This window comes from Perna viridis, chromosome 8 (genome assembly GCF_037379345.1).
Source record: "Perna viridis isolate PV_CMFRI_1.1 ecotype Kerala chromosome 8, ASM3737934v1, whole genome shotgun sequence".
NCBI classification, from domain to species: domain Eukaryota; kingdom Metazoa; phylum Mollusca; class Bivalvia; order Mytilida; family Mytilidae; genus Perna; species Perna viridis.
In genome coordinates, this window is record NC_142452.1 from 6,176,796 (window position 1) to 6,197,112 (window position 20,317).

Consider the following 20,317-nt stretch of genomic DNA (forward strand, 5'->3'; position numbering starts at 1 on the left):
CTGTTCGCCAGGCTGATGCTTGTATAATGCAATATACTCTGCAGTGGCGGATCCACACTGTGAGGAGGGTGCCAGCCGGGGTTCCTCAGAAAAGGATGTGTGTGCTGGGATATTATTTACAATTTTTTGTCAATTTTACACGTGAAAATGACAAATTTTCCAATAAAAAGGGGGGTACCAATCCCATGCACCCCCTCTAGATCCTGAATCCGCCGCTACTCTGAACGGATTATGCTAAACGAGCTGATATAAACAAACCGGATTTCTTTTACAAATTCTAACCCAGAAAGGAGAAAGAAGTTCAGACGCAATAAAAACTTCTTCTAAGATATTTTTACCTCTCAAAAAGACTAGTTTTAGTAGCCGTATGAATAGGACACAATGGTAACATAGTTGTTGTAGAATATTAGTTCAAAGGAAACTTAATTCATTTTCCAGGCCAGGGGCGGATCTAGAACATTAAAAAAAGAGGGGCTCTGATCAAGACGTTTAAAAACATGGGATACAATCTATCGTTTGCTATATCTATTGTCTATAAGGTGTTATAAACTTACTTTTTTGTGGCGTAAACAAACATGTGCAGAGCAATTGTAGTAAGTGGTTTGTTCATTGAATGCTGCATTACTTCAGTTGTCATATTTTTACAAGATAGAAAAGTTGTTTTGAACATTTACAATGTGATAGTTTTAATTTTCGGGCAGCTAATCATGTCTGCCTGCTTCACGAAAAGCATGAATAAGTGAGCCACTTTATGGTTCACTCTAATTCTGATTTGTTATAATCTAAATACCAATTAGAATTAAACTTAATTTGTGATCACAACTGTAAAAGCTACCCTAGTGTTACGGTATTGCTCCCCTCCCTTCACGCAATGGGAAGGGCAGGATCGCCTAGGGTTACGGTATTGCTCCCCTCCCTTCACGCAATGGGAAGGGCAGGATCGGCTAGGGTTACGGTATTGCTCCCCTCCCTTCACGCAATGGAAAGGCAGGATCGTAACCCTTGCCTAGCGAAGATGCTGTAAATCTAGGAATCGGAAATAAGACACTCATAACTTGGAAAGTGACAATACATTTGTCAGTGAAATCGAAATTTTAAGAAGTTAACAAATGTATTTTCAAATTTGGTATATTAGTGACTTCTTAGATGCTTTTTTGTCGATTGTTTTGTTCCGAAGAATCAATTGAAACCAAAAACTTGTAATGAAGAATGATTGGTAAATGCATTGATAAAATGACTGCTATTTGGTGAAAACTATCTTTTTATGTGTAAATAATGGCATATACAATTTAAATGACTGACGAGGATTTTTAAATGATGTGCCTTTTCGAGATAAGATTATGTTTTTGATTGAAAGCAATTCAAGTTAGCCATACATTTACAAAATTCAGTTGTTTTTTTTGGTCTACTTAAAAAAAGCATATTAAGATAATGCTCGTATTGTCCGTGCTATATGAGTTTTTCATTGAAATAAGTCGGAATTTCAATGTTCAAATTACTGAGCATGACTATGTATTACTTCCTTTGTAATGTGATTCTATTCTGTTCTCAATAAAATATAATAAAGACGAGTAAGCAAAGAAAAGTAGTTTAAATATAAAGTCGAGTTTTATTCAAATTCGATGTCTATAAATAAGATACACTTAAACATTATACAAGTACAGTTACAAAGAAATAGTATGCACTCAATTGAGGCAATATCGAAATCAAAGTAAAGCTAACAGTAAACACATATTGAAAGGTACATAATGGCACTAAACATAGTTATGTTTCAACAATCTAGTTGATGCAAATACAAACTGGTTACTGCTTTGACATATTTGAGTGGATCTGTGACGGAATAAAATATAAAAAAAATCGTTAAAATTTCAGATGCTAGAGGCAATGAAGTTTTCAATATAATCAAAAGGTCTAGGATGACGTTTTGGTACACAAGGAGTACGGAAAGTTTCTACAATCCACTGGAGTCATTTATAAAAAAAATCCCAATAGCATTCGGATAAAAGGTCAGTTACCAAAAAGCATGTTTAATTATAATATCTTACAGTTTCAATTTAATACGTTCAGTGGTTACAAAACTTTGAAAAGAATACATACTACCACTTATATTTTCAATCTTCTCATCATGTGATATTAACCAGGCGTCTTGTGATGATATTCTACATGAATGTATCAACCATAGCATCATAAAGATGATATGATAGATGCTAAAATAGGATTAATATTGCATTTTTAAAATTCAATATTCGAACCCTGTCAGAAATTTAGGTTACTTTTTCTCAACTCTTTGACAGTTAGGGTCCTAGGTTTCTTTTGGTTTGCTACATCAGGGTTCATCATTTCACCACCGATTGAGGCTAATTTAGTTTGTTTGGGTGGAACCCCTGACATACTAGACACGTTTTCAGGTTTATCAATTGGCTTTTCGGAGTCGACCTTGTCCCTCTTCCTCTTCCGGAAGTATACAGTAAGTAAGCTACAGCACGTGACTAATAGCAATACACTCCCTGCTACAAGGATCCACCATGGCCAATAAAGGCCATCAAATGTGTTCTTTATCTTTGACCAGACACTGTCATCAGAACTGTCAGCAGTGTTACCTTAAACACAGTAAAACAATGTTAAAAATGAAGACGTAACTGAAAGTATATTTGTGAATTACTTTTTTTTTAAAATAAGAACTCCCTGAAAATATATCTATAAATTGCAAAGTGTAAACAATGGACTGATTGTAGCAGTCTGAGTTGATTATTTTTATAGATATAGTACTCGTAGTTAATATTTAACAAAGTTGGTTTTAAGTGTTGCTTATTAAATCTTTTTTTTTCTCAACTTTTTTTTAAATGTCAGTGCTCAAAAACATGCGAACAACTCAGGATTATAAAGGAATATTCACACCGACAAGTTATATATATAAAGCATTCACAACGGGTATACTCGATAAATTAATTTCTTTTAATAGAGGTCAGTCTCTACCTGGCTTATGTATTTCTAAGATTTAAGGAGGTCAGGAAGAATATCCATCAAGTATCCTGGTACCTTAATGAAAACGATGTTTCATTTCTGAAAGAGTTATCAAGGGAACCAAGGTTATAGTGGTAATCAAAAGAATGTAATCCAAGGACAAAGACCAGACATGGAAAACAGACATACACAACAAAGAACATAAAGTAAATAAAATCATACATACAAAGTAACAAAAGCAAATAAAATCATACATACAAAGTAACAAAAGCAAATAAGCAACTCAGACTCCACTAAAAACTGGGAGCATGGACCAGGTGCACCGGTAGGGTAAGCGTCCTCTGCTTTTCTAGAAACACCCGTCGAGTTGCTCATAAAAATCAAGTCCGGGGTAGACGAAAGAGAAAAGGAAAGGAAAACTATGACACGTTAAAGAGTAGTTTATATGCAAGTTCTACAACTTTATTTTTCAAGAAGTCTGGCTATAACTACCTGTATTTATAGCGAAACGTTACCATACACTACTGTCATAAGTGCAGTATAACAAGTTTTGTCGCTTTATTTAAAATCAAACGAAGAGTTAAGTAACAAATAAGGAAGAATCCTTGGATACAACAGACGTAAAGGTAACATACTACTGAGTTTTTAACGTTCTTGACTATTAACATAAAAACCAGGTCAGACAAGTTTGACTACAGGGCTGATGAGTCATGTTTACCTGTAGAGTTTCCACTCGGAGGAGCAACGTTTGTAACAGTAGTTGCACTAGACGTTGTTGTCGTTGCCGTCGTGGTAGGAGTCACTGTTGTTGTTGACGTCGTGGTTGTAGTTGCTTCTGTTGTCGTCGTCGTTGTAGGGGACTCTGTAGTTGTCGTCGTCGATGTAAGGGACTCTGTAGTTGTCGTCGTAGTAGTAGGAGACTCTGTTGTTGTTGTCATTGTAGTGGGAGATTCTGTTGTTGTTGTCGTTATAGAAGGCGACTCTGTTGATGTGGAAGTCGTCGTTGTCGAAGTCGTCATCGAAGTCGTCGTCGTTGTTACTTCTTCCGTCGTTACTGCTACTGTGACTACAGAGATAAAATAATGTACAAGACTTCAGCAGGTTATATTTCAATTTCTGTTTCGAGAATAATTTATAAAAGCATAACGCTAATACAACTCCTTTGCTTTATTTCAAAAGACGTCATAATACATTATTAAGACATGGATATTTTACGTGGCTGTGAATGCAAATAGCCTAAAGAATTACAGTACTTTTGCAATGCGTTAAAAGTTCTGAAAAATGTTAATGTAATGAAATCCTTATATAAACTTTAAGAAATGGTCTTGATATTCATAAAAAAAATTATTCTTAATCCAGTCTTCATTCTATCCCCTTCATACTGTGGGGAGAATTAGCTACTATTAGTTTTACAGTCGTTGATGTGACTCGATCAGGGATCAAACCCACGACCTCATGTGAGTACACTACGCTAATGTGAGACGATCGAGGCGTAGTTAGTTCTTGTTTTGAAAACAAATAATGTACACAAAGTAATATCTTACGTGGAGTTTCGGGTGTAAATACCATCCTGGTAAACTGATTATTATAATATTCATTGTCCTTACTGGCATCACAATAGACGGGGAAGTCGGGGTCTATACTCATGGATAAGTATACTGACATAGTAATTGTACCATCAGCTGCTACTTTATATCTCTGTATTATAAAAATACTAAATCTATTTATTGTATACCATTTATAACAATCGTATTCGTCATCTATATCTATAGATCGTTTTCAGTTAAGCAAACGAAATGCAACATCAATATATATAATATATATTAGCACAAAGTCAACTATGATTAAATGACGCGCTTGTTTTCTTTTTTTTTCTTTTATCACTTATCATATACTTTCCAACAGCTTAGGGTTCAATACCAAGCAAGGAACGTGGCGTCTTTCCCATCACGTTGCACCACTATGGTTTCAAGTCAGGGTTCTGATTTCTATTTAGTCGCCTTGTACTACAAGTCTAGCGCTACTGTGGGCCAATTCTTTTGACATCCGGACCCGCACGGGGCCAATAATATAAGATAATTGTCCGGAACTGTGTTTGATTGTTCATGTTCCCTATTGGTCTTTATATATTGATATTGCTTTAAAAATAATTAAACCGTGATTTCAGTCTAATCCACTCACCCCACAGTAAGGCCATTGAGCCGAATCATACATCTCTAGAACGATAAAATCTCCTAATGTAGGTGTATCTCTACTCTCGGCAGGCCAATAGGCCAAGCAGGAAAATGGTCCATAATGGGGTTGTGCTGTGAAGAAATAATGAAAATTCATTATTCGAACAAATGCCTAAGCATTCGAACCGTGTACGATACTCTTCACTTTCAATTAAATGCAATATGATGTTTTTATAAATGAATAGGACATAAAATCGTGACATTTAAGAGTTACCATAATTATTTGTTCCAGTAAGGTTACTTCTTAAAGGATATTAATATAAGCTTACCACTAGAAATTAATAACGGATCAAAGCAGCTTTTTAAAGCGATTGTTTGGTAGTCTATAAAAGCTACTGAGCTTTGAGCGCTGTTACAGTAATCAGGTTTACCATCTTTACTGAACGTAAAATAGTACTGTGTGTATGTAAACGGACAATCTATATACTGGAAGTTATCTGTAAAAAGATAAACTAGGTGAAATGTTTTTTTTATAAAATTAACACTTCTTAAGAGAGAAAACACATATATCGTAATAGTGGAATTAATGAATGTGAAAGACTCCTTTTTAAGGATACATAGCTTCTAGCAAATCAAGTCAGACGATTTAGGTATTGATTTACATATAATTTATATTTCATCTCCACATCATTTTATTTCACACACTAGTCATTTAACAGCATTTTATATTTTTCTAGAAATTTAAATAATATACAAAGGGCTCTCTGCCCTGCATAAACGTAGAACAAAACTAAAATGATAGAAACGCAACTGATTAATGGCGTTAATTATAGTCAAAAAACATATAGAACATACATTTTGCCAGGACAAAACTGAGTGTTGATGATGAAAATCTGTGCACGCAGTCTACTGCTTTGGACAATACCCCAGCACCACCTAGGTTTTCTATAAGTAAGTAAACATATATCAAGTTTGGTTCAGTTAAACTTTAATTAACCAAATGAAGGGCAACCTTCAATAGCTGAACTGTTAATATTTTGGCAATAGTCAAAAGGAAAAGTAAAAAAAGGAAAGCCCGTATAACAAATGGCAATATCAAGGTAAAGCCCGGAAGGTTGGAAACCACCGTAATGATTCTGACTTGGTACAGGTTCTTCCGATAGAAATGGTGGGTTAAACACGGTTAAGAAGACGGGCTATATAATTATTGTATTGATTGTATAATTTTTACTGAATAATATATGTCTGAACTATGTTTAAACTAAACCCGGTTGTGCATGGCACTTAAACTTCCCAATTTCATCACGATTAATTAATTCCAGTATATTACAATATGAACAGGCATGCATCATTTAATTCACATCTTGTAAATTTGTTAAAATCAGCAGAAAAAAGTACAGGAGATATGAAAAATAAATACCTGAAAATAGCCACTTTAAAAGTTTACAAGGCAAAAAGGAATTTACTACCAATAAAAAACGAACAAAATGTAATAAAACAAAGAAAGTTGGCCTTTGCCAGGGGCAACTAGCACTATATGAAAAGAAAACCAATATGATATGTTATTGTACATGAAATTTATAAGTTTAAAATCAAATCGTCTCATTTGTCAAATATCTTAGTGCTGAGATGACTACTGAAGAATTCGTAGTGAAGATAATAAAATCACGAGAGAAAAAGTTGTGTCATTGGTCTATTTTTGTCAAATTTTGGTGGATAGATTAAAGGAAGGCATTTTCCAAATAAATATTATTGATGGAGAGAACATAGAAAATAGCGTTCTTAGCATTGTCTTTCACAAGATTTTGAAAATACTCCGATTCATATGAATAAAGAAACTTATCTTATAGTAGAGCGGCACATTGGTATGCCGGTAATTTGCCTCCAAAAGCGACAGATATGTTGACAAGGAGAAACTCCATCGTACTGACCACCTGTTGCTCGGTATACTTATTGTATTTTTGTTATGTACCGGTATCACTTCGATAATTTTGTTATTGTGCTTCATCGTTAAACTTGTGGAATCATAGCCCGAAACAACAAATTTGTAGGAATCGCCATTCCTGCAGTAAAATGCTTAGTGAATGATTTCTTTTAGACTTGTTTCAATTTTCGAGGGGTTAGGTAGTATATAACGTTATGAGGTAGTGCATGCTATTTAAAAGTCAAAAGTTTTAGATAACTGAACCTCAGCGGAGGAGCGAGGTTAAAGATTATACAAAGTATTTTCAACGAGGACTTAAAGGGCTTATGGTTACCTAGAATTTCATCCTTGTCGAACGTACTGCGTTTGTATGTTTGATTACCCGAAATTTCGTAGATTCATATTTCTTTTATAAAGCATTCGCGGTAATGTGCTTTACATACAAAAACAATTATTGCAGAGACCTTGTCCATTTGGGTAGCAACCTTTTCTTCATGAAGGGAGGAGTTACATGATGCATATGTAGTTTTTAGTGGAGTCCGATTTGCTCATTTACTTTTGTTACTTTGTATGTATAATTTTAGTTACTTTATGTTCTTTGTTGTGTATGTCTGTTTTCCATGTCTGGTCTTTGTCCCTGGATTACATTCTTTTGATTACCGCTATAACCTTGGTTCCCTTGATTACTCTTTCGTCTTTGAATATTGATTAAATTCACCATTCATGCAGTGTATGACCTTGTTATTGCTACTTTGTACCAAAGACTGCCAAAAAAAAAAAAAAAAAAAAAACCAAAACAAAACAAAAAAACAGTGAATCAAGTTCAGCTACGCGTTCTTTCTCCTTTTTATCCACACTCTTGCATAATCTTAAACTGCTTCCATTATAATTTTAAAATTATGGTACCAGTGTATCCGTTGCAGTACTCTGAACTTCGGACAATGCGATGTAACTTTTTATCGAAGGTTCTCATTTTGAACATACTACAACCACCAGCAATGACATGACAAGAGTGTTGTGAATGAAAGGAGATTTGGAACAGTCTCATGTCAGAGAGGATTTTAGGTATACTTCTATTCTTAGGTCATGCAAGAGTAATCAAGGGAACCAAGGTTCAAGAGAATGTAATCCAGCCATGCACAACAAAGAACACGATGTAACTAAAATAATACATACAAAGTAACAAAAAATAAATGAGCGACTCGGACTCAACTACAAACTGGGAGCATGGATCAGGTGCACTGGTAGGATAAGCATCCTCAGCTTTTCTAGAAACACCCGCAGAGTTGCTCATAAAAAGTTAAGTCCGGGGTTGTCGAAAGAGGAAAGGAAAACTATGACACGTTGAACAAATCAGTTTTCATGGCGCAATGCTTGACAACAAAAATTGTATTCTAAGCAAATATTTTTTTTTTCACATCATTTTAGGAAATTGTCTGAATTTGTACTTCAGTAATGCAGAACTTTTTTTTTATCACAAAAATTTGAATGATAACTAATCCTCGGTAAATTGGTAAACTAAACAACACCAGGTAATTATGGACATACCATGGTACTCCCTGATCACACTACCAAACTGTTTGAAACCGTGACAGATTTGTATTTTCGAGTTCCCTGCATCGTAAATGTTATCCCCGGGATAGTATAACAGATAGTAGTAGTACCCTGTTGTCGCGTCAAAGTACTCATCTTCACAATTAGGGGCTGGACCTATTAACAGAAAACAAAGTAAAAACATACAAAAGAAACAAATCGTACATGTAAAGATTCTTTTTGATCTCACATCATTTTAATAAATTTATAAATGATAAAGATGAGTGATAATTTGTAAGAAAACATTATTTCTTTTGCTTCATTTGGTTATTGTGTTTTTGTGGTTATTGTGACGACGGAACAACTACCCAACGCAGATTGATTGAAAAATAGATTGATTGTATATGTTTTCTTTGTTATCCTATCATAAAGGCGCTTTTTGTTCTCGTTACATAACCATTTAAGGTCAAATATGAAATAGTTATGTAATTCCATCTTCCATTTTATATGTGCAATGTTCGTATATTTCCTTTAATTATTCTGCCATGTAGATTGATGTACTTCATCGGAATGTAAAATAAATATATAATTTAAAATTACCAATTTGTGTACCAGTAGAGACCTCATAATCTGTCATTCCATAGGAATCGGTGAACTGTCTCTTTACAGCTTCTGATAGAAACCAGTAGGTTATACCGGGGGACGCTGTTGTCCATTCTGTTGGAAATCCTGATCCTGAGCAAGCACCTGTTGCAGTCTGGACTAAAAATATAGTTGTGTCGATGTGTCAGACTTCAACTGTTTTTTTTATATATATATTTGACTACAAAACGTTCAATCAAATTTACCTTAAATACGCATTCATTGTACGCATGCACACACACACATACGCACACATTAACACGCCATTACGTATTGAACTAGCAATAACAACAACAAGCGCTTCAACTGTATAATACCAATAAGTGTAAGGGCGAAAATTGTTATTTAAATTCTAAGGAAGAGAGTTCATTGACAATTTGATTTAAATTGATACTATTGACATCGATACGATGTTACATGATATAATATAATTTAAATGTATTAAATGTTTCCCTATTAGGTTAAACTAATATGGTGAATTATTATTTGCTGTGGTACTCCTTATCACGTACTAAAAATTGAGTTAAAAGGCTTTAATGAAAACGGACTTCATTTTGTATTCACGACGTCTATATTATTATACCTTTCAAACATTTCTTATCTTGATTATTTTATGGGGACGTTATATCTTTTTAAAATTGTCTTAAGATTTTTCATAGAAAAATAAAGGTTTTTATCAATTTTTTATAACATGATTTTTATTTGGTAAATATTTCCTAGTCATGGACACGGACAAAAATAAAATATAACAAACAAAATTGTCCTGAGAGAGTAACATTCCCATCCAACAAAACACCATCCAAAGTCCTAAAATATTAAACAAAAACTTTTTTACAACACACTTCATTCATTTGTCAACCATACACTCATTAAAGTGCGGTGACTTTAACCGTCGTAGTGCATATTAGGTATCATATTGAATATCCTTTAAAATACCTATAAAACCACTGTTATGATCAGAAGGTTGTCAAATTACATTTACTGCATGAAATATTTCGTGATTTTCAAAATTCCTATACGTACAATTAAACTAGGTGAAACTCTTCAAAAACGTTTTGCATTTAAAACGTTCGGATTTTATTATTTTTGTTTCTGTTGTTCAAAGTTCTGAACAATATCCCCTTCAGCACACGACTGTTTCAACTCTCGATACAAAAATACTTACAAAAAAAAAAAAAAAAAAAAAAAAAAAAAAAAATACGTGTTTGTTAAATTGATATTAAACAGAACTTAACCCTTGCGCAAAATACCCCATTAGTACCACAAATCCATTTGTGACAAAATTATAAAAATATCTTTTTTTTCAAATAAAAGGAAAAAATAAAGGCACGAACACATTGTAACCTCGAATTCCAAATGAAAGATTTAAATGGAGAAAAGGTTTGAAAGAAAGTATTTTGCAATTGGAAGTGAAAGACAACGTAAACTGTAATTAAACCATTGGCAAACAAACTGAATTAATTTTTGAGGTCCTGAAAAATATCTGCATCAATATTGGCAGGCGAGTTCTAAAAATTGCAAATGCAAGAAAATTACATCTTTCGCAATAATAAAACACAACATTTTTTTTCAGTTGTGAACTCAGTGAAAGAGTAATCAAAGGAACCAAGGTTACAGCGGCAACCAAAAGAATGCCATCCGGGGACAAAGACCAGACATAGAAAACAGTCATACACAACAAAGAACACAACGCAACCAACATTTTACATACAAAGTAACAAAAGCAAATGAGCAACTCGGACTCCACCAAAAACTGGGAGCATGGACCAGGTGCACCGGTAGGGTAAGCGTCCTCTGCTTTTCTAGAAACAACCGCCGAGTTGCTCACAAAAAGTCAAGTCCGGGGTAGACAAACGAGAAAAGGAAAACTATGACCTGTTGAATAAATCAGTTATCATGGTGAAGATGGATACACCAAAACGATCTACGAGCCCACAACGACGACCACAACCCCCTGCAGCGACGACCCCAATCTTGTAGCAACATAACCCTTTTCCAGAAGCCTATTTGTTAGAGTTCTAGCGCGATACAAAAAGTCTGCGTAGTTTCGGCAAGCTCTGGCATAACGTATGAGTTATGATATGAACACTCCATAAGCAAGTTTGGTCAATAGTTTTCCTTTACCATCGATTTCTAAGTGTAGATCAAGATATGAGCCTGACTTCACAGTGTCTGTAGTATCCTTTATCTAAAAGTTCAGTAATGTTTTGTCTTTAGTAATAGGTAAGCAAACAACTTTCAATATTATCCTATTCCTCGTTCGACTTGTATAAAAGTGACCTCTTTGTTTAAACGACACGGCCGTCAACTATTCTAGTCAATTACAGTTACGTCAAGAATAGAAAATATTTTGTATGTAGATAGTGTCGAGATACGTAAGGACTTATACCGACAATCTGTAATATAAATTTAGTCACCACGAGGAATAAACAAAATTGTACACTTGACCTGGACAAAATAGAAGGAGAAATGTTTTCGCCAACTAAGTGTTAACTGTCAATAGTATTAAATCCAAACAGTGAAATGTGTCTTACTGTTACCTCTCCTATAACATTTAAGTCTGAAAATCTCATGCAGTTTTCTAGATTTTAGGTAACTACACCAAATTACGTGAATAACAATATTGTCTAAATGAAAATAAAATATAACACTTAAATTATGTTTTACGAATGTCAATTTTCTTCTTTGCATAAAATATAATATATATAATTCATATAAAAAAAAAAAAAATATGAAATAGAAAAATATAATTTTTAGCATTTACTAAAGTAATTATCAAAAATATAACCACTATCATTAGCTATGCGACCAATGCATTTCGTGGTAACAATGCTGCAGAGAAACAAAAAAGATGTGGAGAGAATTCTTTTGTTGCTCATTTGAATATTATGTTAATTACTTTTGTAATATTAGTTATATTATGTTCTTTGCTTTGTATGTCTGTTTTCCATGTCTGGTCATTGCCCCTTGACCATATTCTTTTGATTTCCGCTAGAATATTGGTTCCATTCATTACTCTTTGAACATACAAATATTAAAACATATAAAAAATGATTCATGGTGCATGAACAGAGAGCACTATTAACAGATTTTCTATAAATGTACGATGTGTGCTGGCCTGTAGAAGTTCAATTGTTCGTTTCATGGCATTTGGTGGATGACTATCTCATTACAAATCATACAACATCTCTTAGCACATTACATTAGAAAACTTGATCATTAATTAGAAGTACTTTGATGTTAAAAATCAATCTTGCTAGCCCATCTAATTTGCCTGACTATCCTACAAGCATTATAAAATAATCGAATTCAATGAATGGTGACAACCACATCCAAAACATTGAAATATTAGTCTTTTCGATCGTAAAATGCAAATCAAAACCATCCATAAAAGAGAAAAGTCGAAGATAAATACTAAACAAAGTGTTATAAAAAAAACAGAAAATTACCGATGTAGTTTAGATGCAGTGCTTTTTGAAGGTCATAAGAGAGAAAGAAAACCATTAATTAATATTTGACAAAAGACAAAACTGGAATATTTTAAAAATATTTTAAAAAAGTCCCAACATCGCTTTCGACCAATCAAATAATACAAAAAAAAATAATAATAATACAATATCAAACAACAACATCACAAAGGCGATTTTTTTTCATATTGCTAGTTCATATCACATCGTCAATGGTGTGATATCGCAAATATATAACCGTCCATGAAGTAGATAAAACGACTACATTATAAAGAATAACATGTTATAATATTGAAACAAACAGACGCTGAAACTGAAACAAACAAGTAATTGTTCAGGAATATGTTTCGTTAAAGAATACAAGTGATATCAGTCCGAAAAAAATATGAAATATATCTCACTTTGAATAAAATTTCCCTATAATGTACGCTTTATTTGCAACGTATTTTTGAACATGCGTTTTAGCATTTGAGTGTTTTGGTTAATGTAGTAATAATGATTAATATTTTACAAATCACCACCATTTAGATCTAACTTCTGTTTTAAAGTGATAGAATTGCAGTAATTATTGTGTCCGTCCGTTTATTTGTGTCAGATCGTCTATCTACACGTTTTTCATTACAAGTTTCCTTACAACTACTTAAGTAGTAATCTTAGTAAGAATCATGTAATTTCTCTGATATGTGATACACCCTTAAAAAGGCTATACATTTATATATTTTTATTCTTGTTATTAAGTTGTTTTGAGGATCTATATGATGAAATTATGAATGTATTATTATTCACCACAGTGAAATTCCAATAGTTTTTATTGCATTTTAGTGTCATTTGCAAAGTTGTCTCCCTTAACTTTGAATCCTATAGTTCATTATACATAATTGTTATCTCCTAAAAGCACAAGTTATATGAAAAGGCATATATGTTAATTTCCGTTGACTATTTTAAACAAAATATAAAAAATAAAATATGTAGGCTTTCCAGCCATGAATCACATTTTGCATGATTATTATGTGGAGTGCTACTTAAAATTGTCCCTTGGTATTGTGAGAGATCTATTAAAAATAGTCTACTTTGTGAAATATTAAATCAAGCAAAAGTGACATCAATTCATACTTGACATTTTTGTTTATATTTTGACCACATGGTTTCTGGTGTGGGGGGGGGGGGGCGTAGCGGATCCGTATTTTTGTTTAGAGGGACTTAAATCAAAGTGTTCTTCTACTTTTAGATGATATCGATGAGACTTTTATTATTTAAACCAAAATTAGTGTAGTAAATTTAAGTACTAGACTAGTCTATTATATAAACAAGTTTGGAAAATGTTTTAATGAATAAGTAACTTGAAACTTACAAATTAAAAGAACACAAGTCACATACAAGTTTAGCAATCAGTTGTCCATAATTGTATTAACATAATGATGGAAACAAACACAGTGTGTTTTAACATTTCTATCATATATAGAATATTTTGTTAATTTTTGACAGAAAAAATGTATTCTGCCTTTCTAAATCTTTCAAAGACGAAGCCGCCGTTCAGTCACTCTTATTCGACCGTATTTATGATTGATAATTCAAAGAATAATATATATTCCAATAGGTTGTAGGAATACACGACCATAAAGCTGAACTTACTATGGAATAACGAGAGCAAAATGGAATTATCATTGCTAAGACATTTCTTTGAAATATTCATTCTCGGTAAATGTATTGCATCAATCATATGATTTAGTTTTTGTTTTAGTCTAAAATTGTTAAATATGCAATACAGTTTAAATTATAGCGATATTTAAAAAAGGCCATGTTATCTAATTTCATTAAATAATTATAATATCGGTGATATGATTAATTTATATGTTTATCCTAAAATACAATACTGTAAAGAGTTAATTTGGTATACGTGTATGTGTATATCAATGGTAAAATATATAATTTACAATTAAAAACATTAAAGATCATACTTCAATCATATAGCCATGATTGAACATTAAAGAATTATATATTCCAAAGTCTGGACGATGATCTTCAACTGTAACAGTTGATTTTAAACAGAAAATAAAATAGACAATTTACCTTTAAGGAAAGTAAGTGCTCCAATAACGAATATCATATTTTTTTATAAATGAAATTCGAAATTCATATTTTATTTATTTATTGTTTCATTGTCACCTTTCCTTTCTTAATGGCTAATGATAAAGGTAAATAAGAGTGATTTAAATATCAAAACATTTCAAAATTTTGTATTAAATCATCCACTTATGTCTTGATATTTGTTTTAGTATTGTGACAAAGAACGCGACGATGTGATTGTCCTTACATGGTCTGATTGTCATTATTTGCATTCTATTAAGAACTTTCATGTATAATGCCTTTCCTTATCTTTGGTTCATATCGACTTTGTCAAAATTTTCAAGTGACTTATAATATAGGCCAATCCTGTATGCAATACATGGTAAGAAGGACAAGCGGTTGATTGAAATTAATTACAATAACGTGCATACAGTCGTGTTTTAACTAAACACAAACATAAAAAGCTACTTGTCCGGTTATCTACACCAATTTTGATTCATCGAGTTCATTGCAATCTTACAGATTAAAGAGGTTAGGTGTAAAAATCTGCTTCTTTTATCGGAGCTTTCATAAATTAAATTTAACGCATAATATCAGCTGCAAGATTAAGAGTGAAACAAATCACATCACATGCAATGCAATGTCAAACAACAGTACAATAAAATTATAAAAAAAATAATAAAACAAATTGAGGAAGTAATAGAGAAGGAAATAAGGAAGAACATCAAGATATATATGAGTATAGTATATACTAAAATGAACTTTCCAAAATACGAAAAAAGTTACAGAATTCATCCTAAAATGTTTTCAATGGACAAAATATTTCCATTTTTAATGATGACATAACATTGACTTTTACTTTCATTTTCTAACTATAACGATCCACTTGAAATGATATTACAAAGTGCAAGTCATTTAGTCATAAGTTTTGTTCACGGATTTCCTCTCTATGATATCCCCCTCTTTATTGGCATTTTGTTCGTTTGTTTGTATTTTGTTTTGCTTTTTTTTTTTTTGCTTTTTTACAAATGCTTTAGCGCGTGTATTCAAACTATGGTGAAATTAAGGATAACAACGGATCCCGTGATAACAAAAGAATAGAAATCTTTTTTCTTAAAAAAAAAGAATAAAATGAACATACAAAACGACATACAGGTTTTTCTTGTAATTTGTAGAATTGAAATATAATACAAATTATGACAAATGCTTCTTAGGGCTTTTTATTTTCTTCATAAGTCAAAGAGAACATAATAAACGTAAACAATAACAGCAACAAAATGTGAAGTAATAAAACAAGGAGGAAGAACTAAACAGGAGAAACTTATTTAAATAAGTCTAAACAAATATAATATCTCAATTGTATGCGATGCACAATCATTTTAAATGCAGTGAACTTTATGTTTGTATATTGATATTAACATTTGTTATCGCTATATATAAATTTCGTAAATAACCCCGGATAAGTTTAGTCCAAAAAATAGTTTAACTGAGCATAAATAAATTGAATATAATTATAGTTGTCAGCTCAAAAACACTGGTATATCTTATTAGTGCTTTAAGTTTAAAAAACAAACAGAACAGAATAAGCAGTCTCTAGCATGTTATAGGTAGAACGGCACTATTTCTCATTATTTGTGTACCCTACTTAAGTAAATACTTCCGGACACTGTGACAAATTGTGCTGTTACCCAAAATGTTTTATTAATTCCAGGCTCTAACATTATTATACTTTTAAAAACTTGCATTATATTTTTTGAAAACTATTTTATATAAATATTATGAATTTCTTCAAATTTATGTGCCATTCGCAGAAAGAGGGGGACTTTGACCCCAAACATTATATGCTTAAAATACCAAATAATCGAGACGGTTTTGTTATGACTTTGATCGCAGTTTTAGGTAGAAAAATGAAGATATTACTGGAAAAAAGTCAGTTTATAACTCTGTCATTGTTTTAAAGGTGTGAATTTGTAAAACGTTTCACTATTGTCGCCTATTGGATATAAATAGTACTATTCTACCTATAATAATCAGTCGTTTGGCACCGGAAACTACAACAAGAATGTTATTCATTTTATTAGATCAATTCTAAATTTCACGTATCCAGAACGACCAAAGCTACATTAACACATTCATTTAACTCTATCTACCAGTATAACTTAGACAATTAAATATACTGTAAACAATTGCTATTTATATCTTATCTGCTGTAAGTCATTACTTTATATATATTATTAATACATTATTTCAACGCCCTCACACGATGATGGTATGATTTATCATTGTGGTAAATCATCTGGCCTTTTCCTTGCTTCCATACAGTAATTGCAATGAAGCTACATTACTGCAGATACTAAGTGTCAAATTCGGTAGGCAGTCAGTCCGGTAAGACGTTGAATCTAATTGAAGATGTCTAGATAGAAACGTCATATGGGTCAACCGTACAAGACAAATATCGTAATAAAGTGTTATTTTGATTATAGTTTTAAAACAACATGGGTAATTTAATGTCATGCTAATAATGCTAATGCTAATAAAGAATAAAAAACTTTTATGTTTACTAAACCATAATTACTATGAAACTGGCAACACCAGAAATGAATGAATAAGTTGACAAAATAGTATTTAATATTTTGACTGAATTCTATTGATAACTATTTTCACTTAAATTCGATAGAAATTATTGGATATTCATAATTACTTTGTCACAAAGAATGCGACGAAGAAATTATATCTTTGACTGATCTGTTGTCATATTCTATAATGTCAATTTGTTGGAAGTTTCTTTTTATTCAACATCTGTATTTGTACAAATGATTTAATGTTTTAAAAACGTTCTACATTGCAGAGATGTTTTAAAAATTATATGTCGTTGATGTTATAGTCAATACCAAACCAAAATACCAAACGTTGTTTTTTTTTCTCAAGCACTATAATCACTTGAAATATTATTTGACAAAGTTCAAAATAATTTAATCATTTTATGCAGTCTTTTGGTGTCCATTTATGGTGAACGATGTAGTCTATCTGTTTGTCTATTCACCCGTCAAACGCCGTATAATGTCTCAAAAACGCTTTGGTAGATTTTTAAATATTTTTGTACAATATGCTAAAAAAATGAAATCAGCGTTTTAGTTTTAGCTGTTTTCTTAAATGTTGTCCATAGATTTAATGATATGAAATTTAAGGAGCATATATGAAATTCTGCCAAACGTTAAACCTGCTATTTTGAGAAATACCCATTGCAAACATGACTTAAAAGGTTTGCTTGTTTAGTTTTAGGTAAGCTGGCAGCGTAACTTTATTAATAAACTGTATTTTCGCTTTGTTTGGCTTTGTTTATGTTCTACGAATGTAAGAAGTCCTCATACTAAATATAACTTAAGGTTGACAAAAGCTACAACATGGGATAGAATTTTAAATTTTGACAACAAATTAAGCTCATTCATTACAAATATTTGAATATATTCAATTATAATTACAGACATTGACCTTATATTACGTTACAATTGAAGGATATTGCCTTATCAAATATTGTAAGCCATTATAATTTACATACAGAACTATATAGTTTCAGTTCTGTCATGAGTTTCACTATTATGTTCTTTTTTGCGCAGAGATAAATGTTTGAATAATTGGTCTGAAAGACACCCATGGGGTATTCTAGAGATTATTGAGTGTTAAGATAGAATAAGATTAAACTTCGGACCAATAAGAGTTACAACACTTCATCTCATTTTTGCATCTTTCTTTTTTGTTCTGTTTTTGTCTTTTGTTTTTGTCTCTGAAAGAAATGCAAGCCTACATTTATGGTCAACAGATCAAATATTATGAAGTAGACGGATATTGATAATTACTTATTATTACTTCAAACTTAAAATGTTTCTGTGGGCACAAAGTATGTCCATTTATTCCCATATAAATGTACAATATAAGGGAACGTGAAGTTAACATGTTTTTAGGTGAAAACTACAAACAAAAAGGTAAAAAAGGAAAGTTTTTTCATGGTCAGAGATAAAGTCTAAGTCTTAAGAAGAATTTATTTATGTTTTACGTTTTGTATCTCGTTCTGTTCCGTTTAAAACAAACATTCAAAGTAATTAAAGTTGGTATTTGATTGGAGATTTCGTATTCAGTTTTCTCGTTTTACTTTTTATTTATTTATTTTTTGTGTGTTTTATTTATCATTGTTATTTTTTTACTACAAATATTTAAACTCTTTTTTGGTGTTTTTCTTTTCGGGCCATATGAATGAATTAGAGTTTGATTCTGTATAATTCAGTAATACAATAGCTTTAATTGTTGCCAATAATTTCGCACATCCGCTACAATGCATTTGGAAATTCAAACATGCATTTAGAGTCGGGAGATCATTTTTGCCAATTAAAACAGTATTGAACACTGACGAAATACACCTTCATGGGAAAATATATTTATTGTTGGTTTGATAAAGTTTACTTATTAATAAACATAACTCAATTAGTCTAAGATTATGGATATCTAGAAATACATGTATGCTAAGACAGAATCATGTTAAGGTTTTAATTCGCTAGGGGAACCAATTTTCGCCATCTTTTATTTCAAACAAAACGCTCTATTTTGACAATGAATCAATGAAATGTACTTGTCAAGTGAATATTAAAAAAGCTCTTCCTTTACACAATCCATAATTTAATGACAAAAGAACAATTCAAGGGTATAAACTAATATTAAAATCACAAAAGAAGCTCATTATTTTTCATAATTAAATCAAAATACGAAATCTATTTTGAAACAAATATTTGATTCGATCATTTAATTAGATAGATATTGTTTCAGATTGAGAAATTATAAGCAAATCACACCAATTAGTACCGTTGAATAATTCAGCCCTTTTTTGGAAGAGAACAAAATATTATTATAAGTCAAAAATGAGGGTGGCGAAAATGAAAACCCGGTGACTATGGTCACCCGACTCTACTTGTTTAAATAAATTGCATTTAAATAACTGTCTTCTGACCTACACATATTACTAATTCATCTCTTTTCTTGACAAAATTACAACTTGCAAATCATAACATCATAACGTAATAGGCAACAGTTACCTTTTAGAATAACAACTGCAGCTAGCATTAACCAACTCCGTTTAGAGGAAACCATAATTGTTAATATTTTACATACGGCTTTTGCGAACTATCATTGTAAGTTTGACCTGTCGATAATTCGTTCCAGTCCTAAAATAATTCCATTTGATAATATTTGATATACTTTTTGATTGGTTATTATGACAATTTTGAAGTAATTTTGAAGTGTTAGCATTCACTTCTTTTATATTGGTAAGAACTAAGTCTCTCCATTTCGAGTGCCCTTTAACTTTTTAGACAATTGTTATTTTGCGTCAGATCGTTCGAAAATTTTTATCAGTCACAATGACAAGTAGTTTACATTTCTTGAATAAAAACACAAATTATAATATTTGATATAAAATTGACATTTATTTAATAACAATATTCACTGCGTGGTACCTAATATACATATTTTTGATAGCCTCGTATTATATCATACAT

At 31.7% G+C, this 20,317-nt stretch overlaps 1 protein-coding gene across 1 annotated transcript; it reads right to left on the bottom strand.

Moving 5' to 3' along the window:
* Positions 1 to 1,595: 1,595 nt before the first annotated feature.
* Positions 1,596 to 19,977, bottom strand: LOC148609097 (uncharacterized). Its single transcript, XM_088541830.1, has 9 exons — positions 19,856 to 19,977; positions 9,196 to 9,357; positions 8,611 to 8,772; positions 5,994 to 6,083; positions 5,468 to 5,635; positions 5,146 to 5,270; positions 4,509 to 4,662; positions 3,683 to 4,030; positions 1,596 to 2,600 (listed from the first exon to the last, which is right to left on the bottom strand). Exons 1-9 carry the CDS (start codon positions 19,908 to 19,910, stop codon positions 2,257 to 2,259), a joined length of 1,608 nt encoding a protein of 535 aa, XP_088397956.1. The 5' UTR covers positions 19,911 to 19,977; the 3' UTR covers positions 1,596 to 2,256.
* Between the last annotated feature and the right edge of the window lie 340 nt (positions 19,978 to 20,317).

Coding starts and splice junctions, on each gene's coding strand:
- LOC148609097 (XM_088541830.1), bottom strand. CDS start 19,910: ATGGTTTCCTCTAAACGGAGTTGGTTAATGCTAGCTGCAGTTGTTATT. Junction 9,358..19,855: donor TGCAGTTGTTATTCTAAAAG/GTAACTGTTGCC, acceptor CTATATTTTTAG/TCCAGACTGCAACAGGTGCT. Junction 4,031..4,508: donor ATTTACACCCGAAACTCCAC/GTAAGATATTAC, acceptor TTATCTCTGTAG/TCACAGTAGCAGTAACGACG.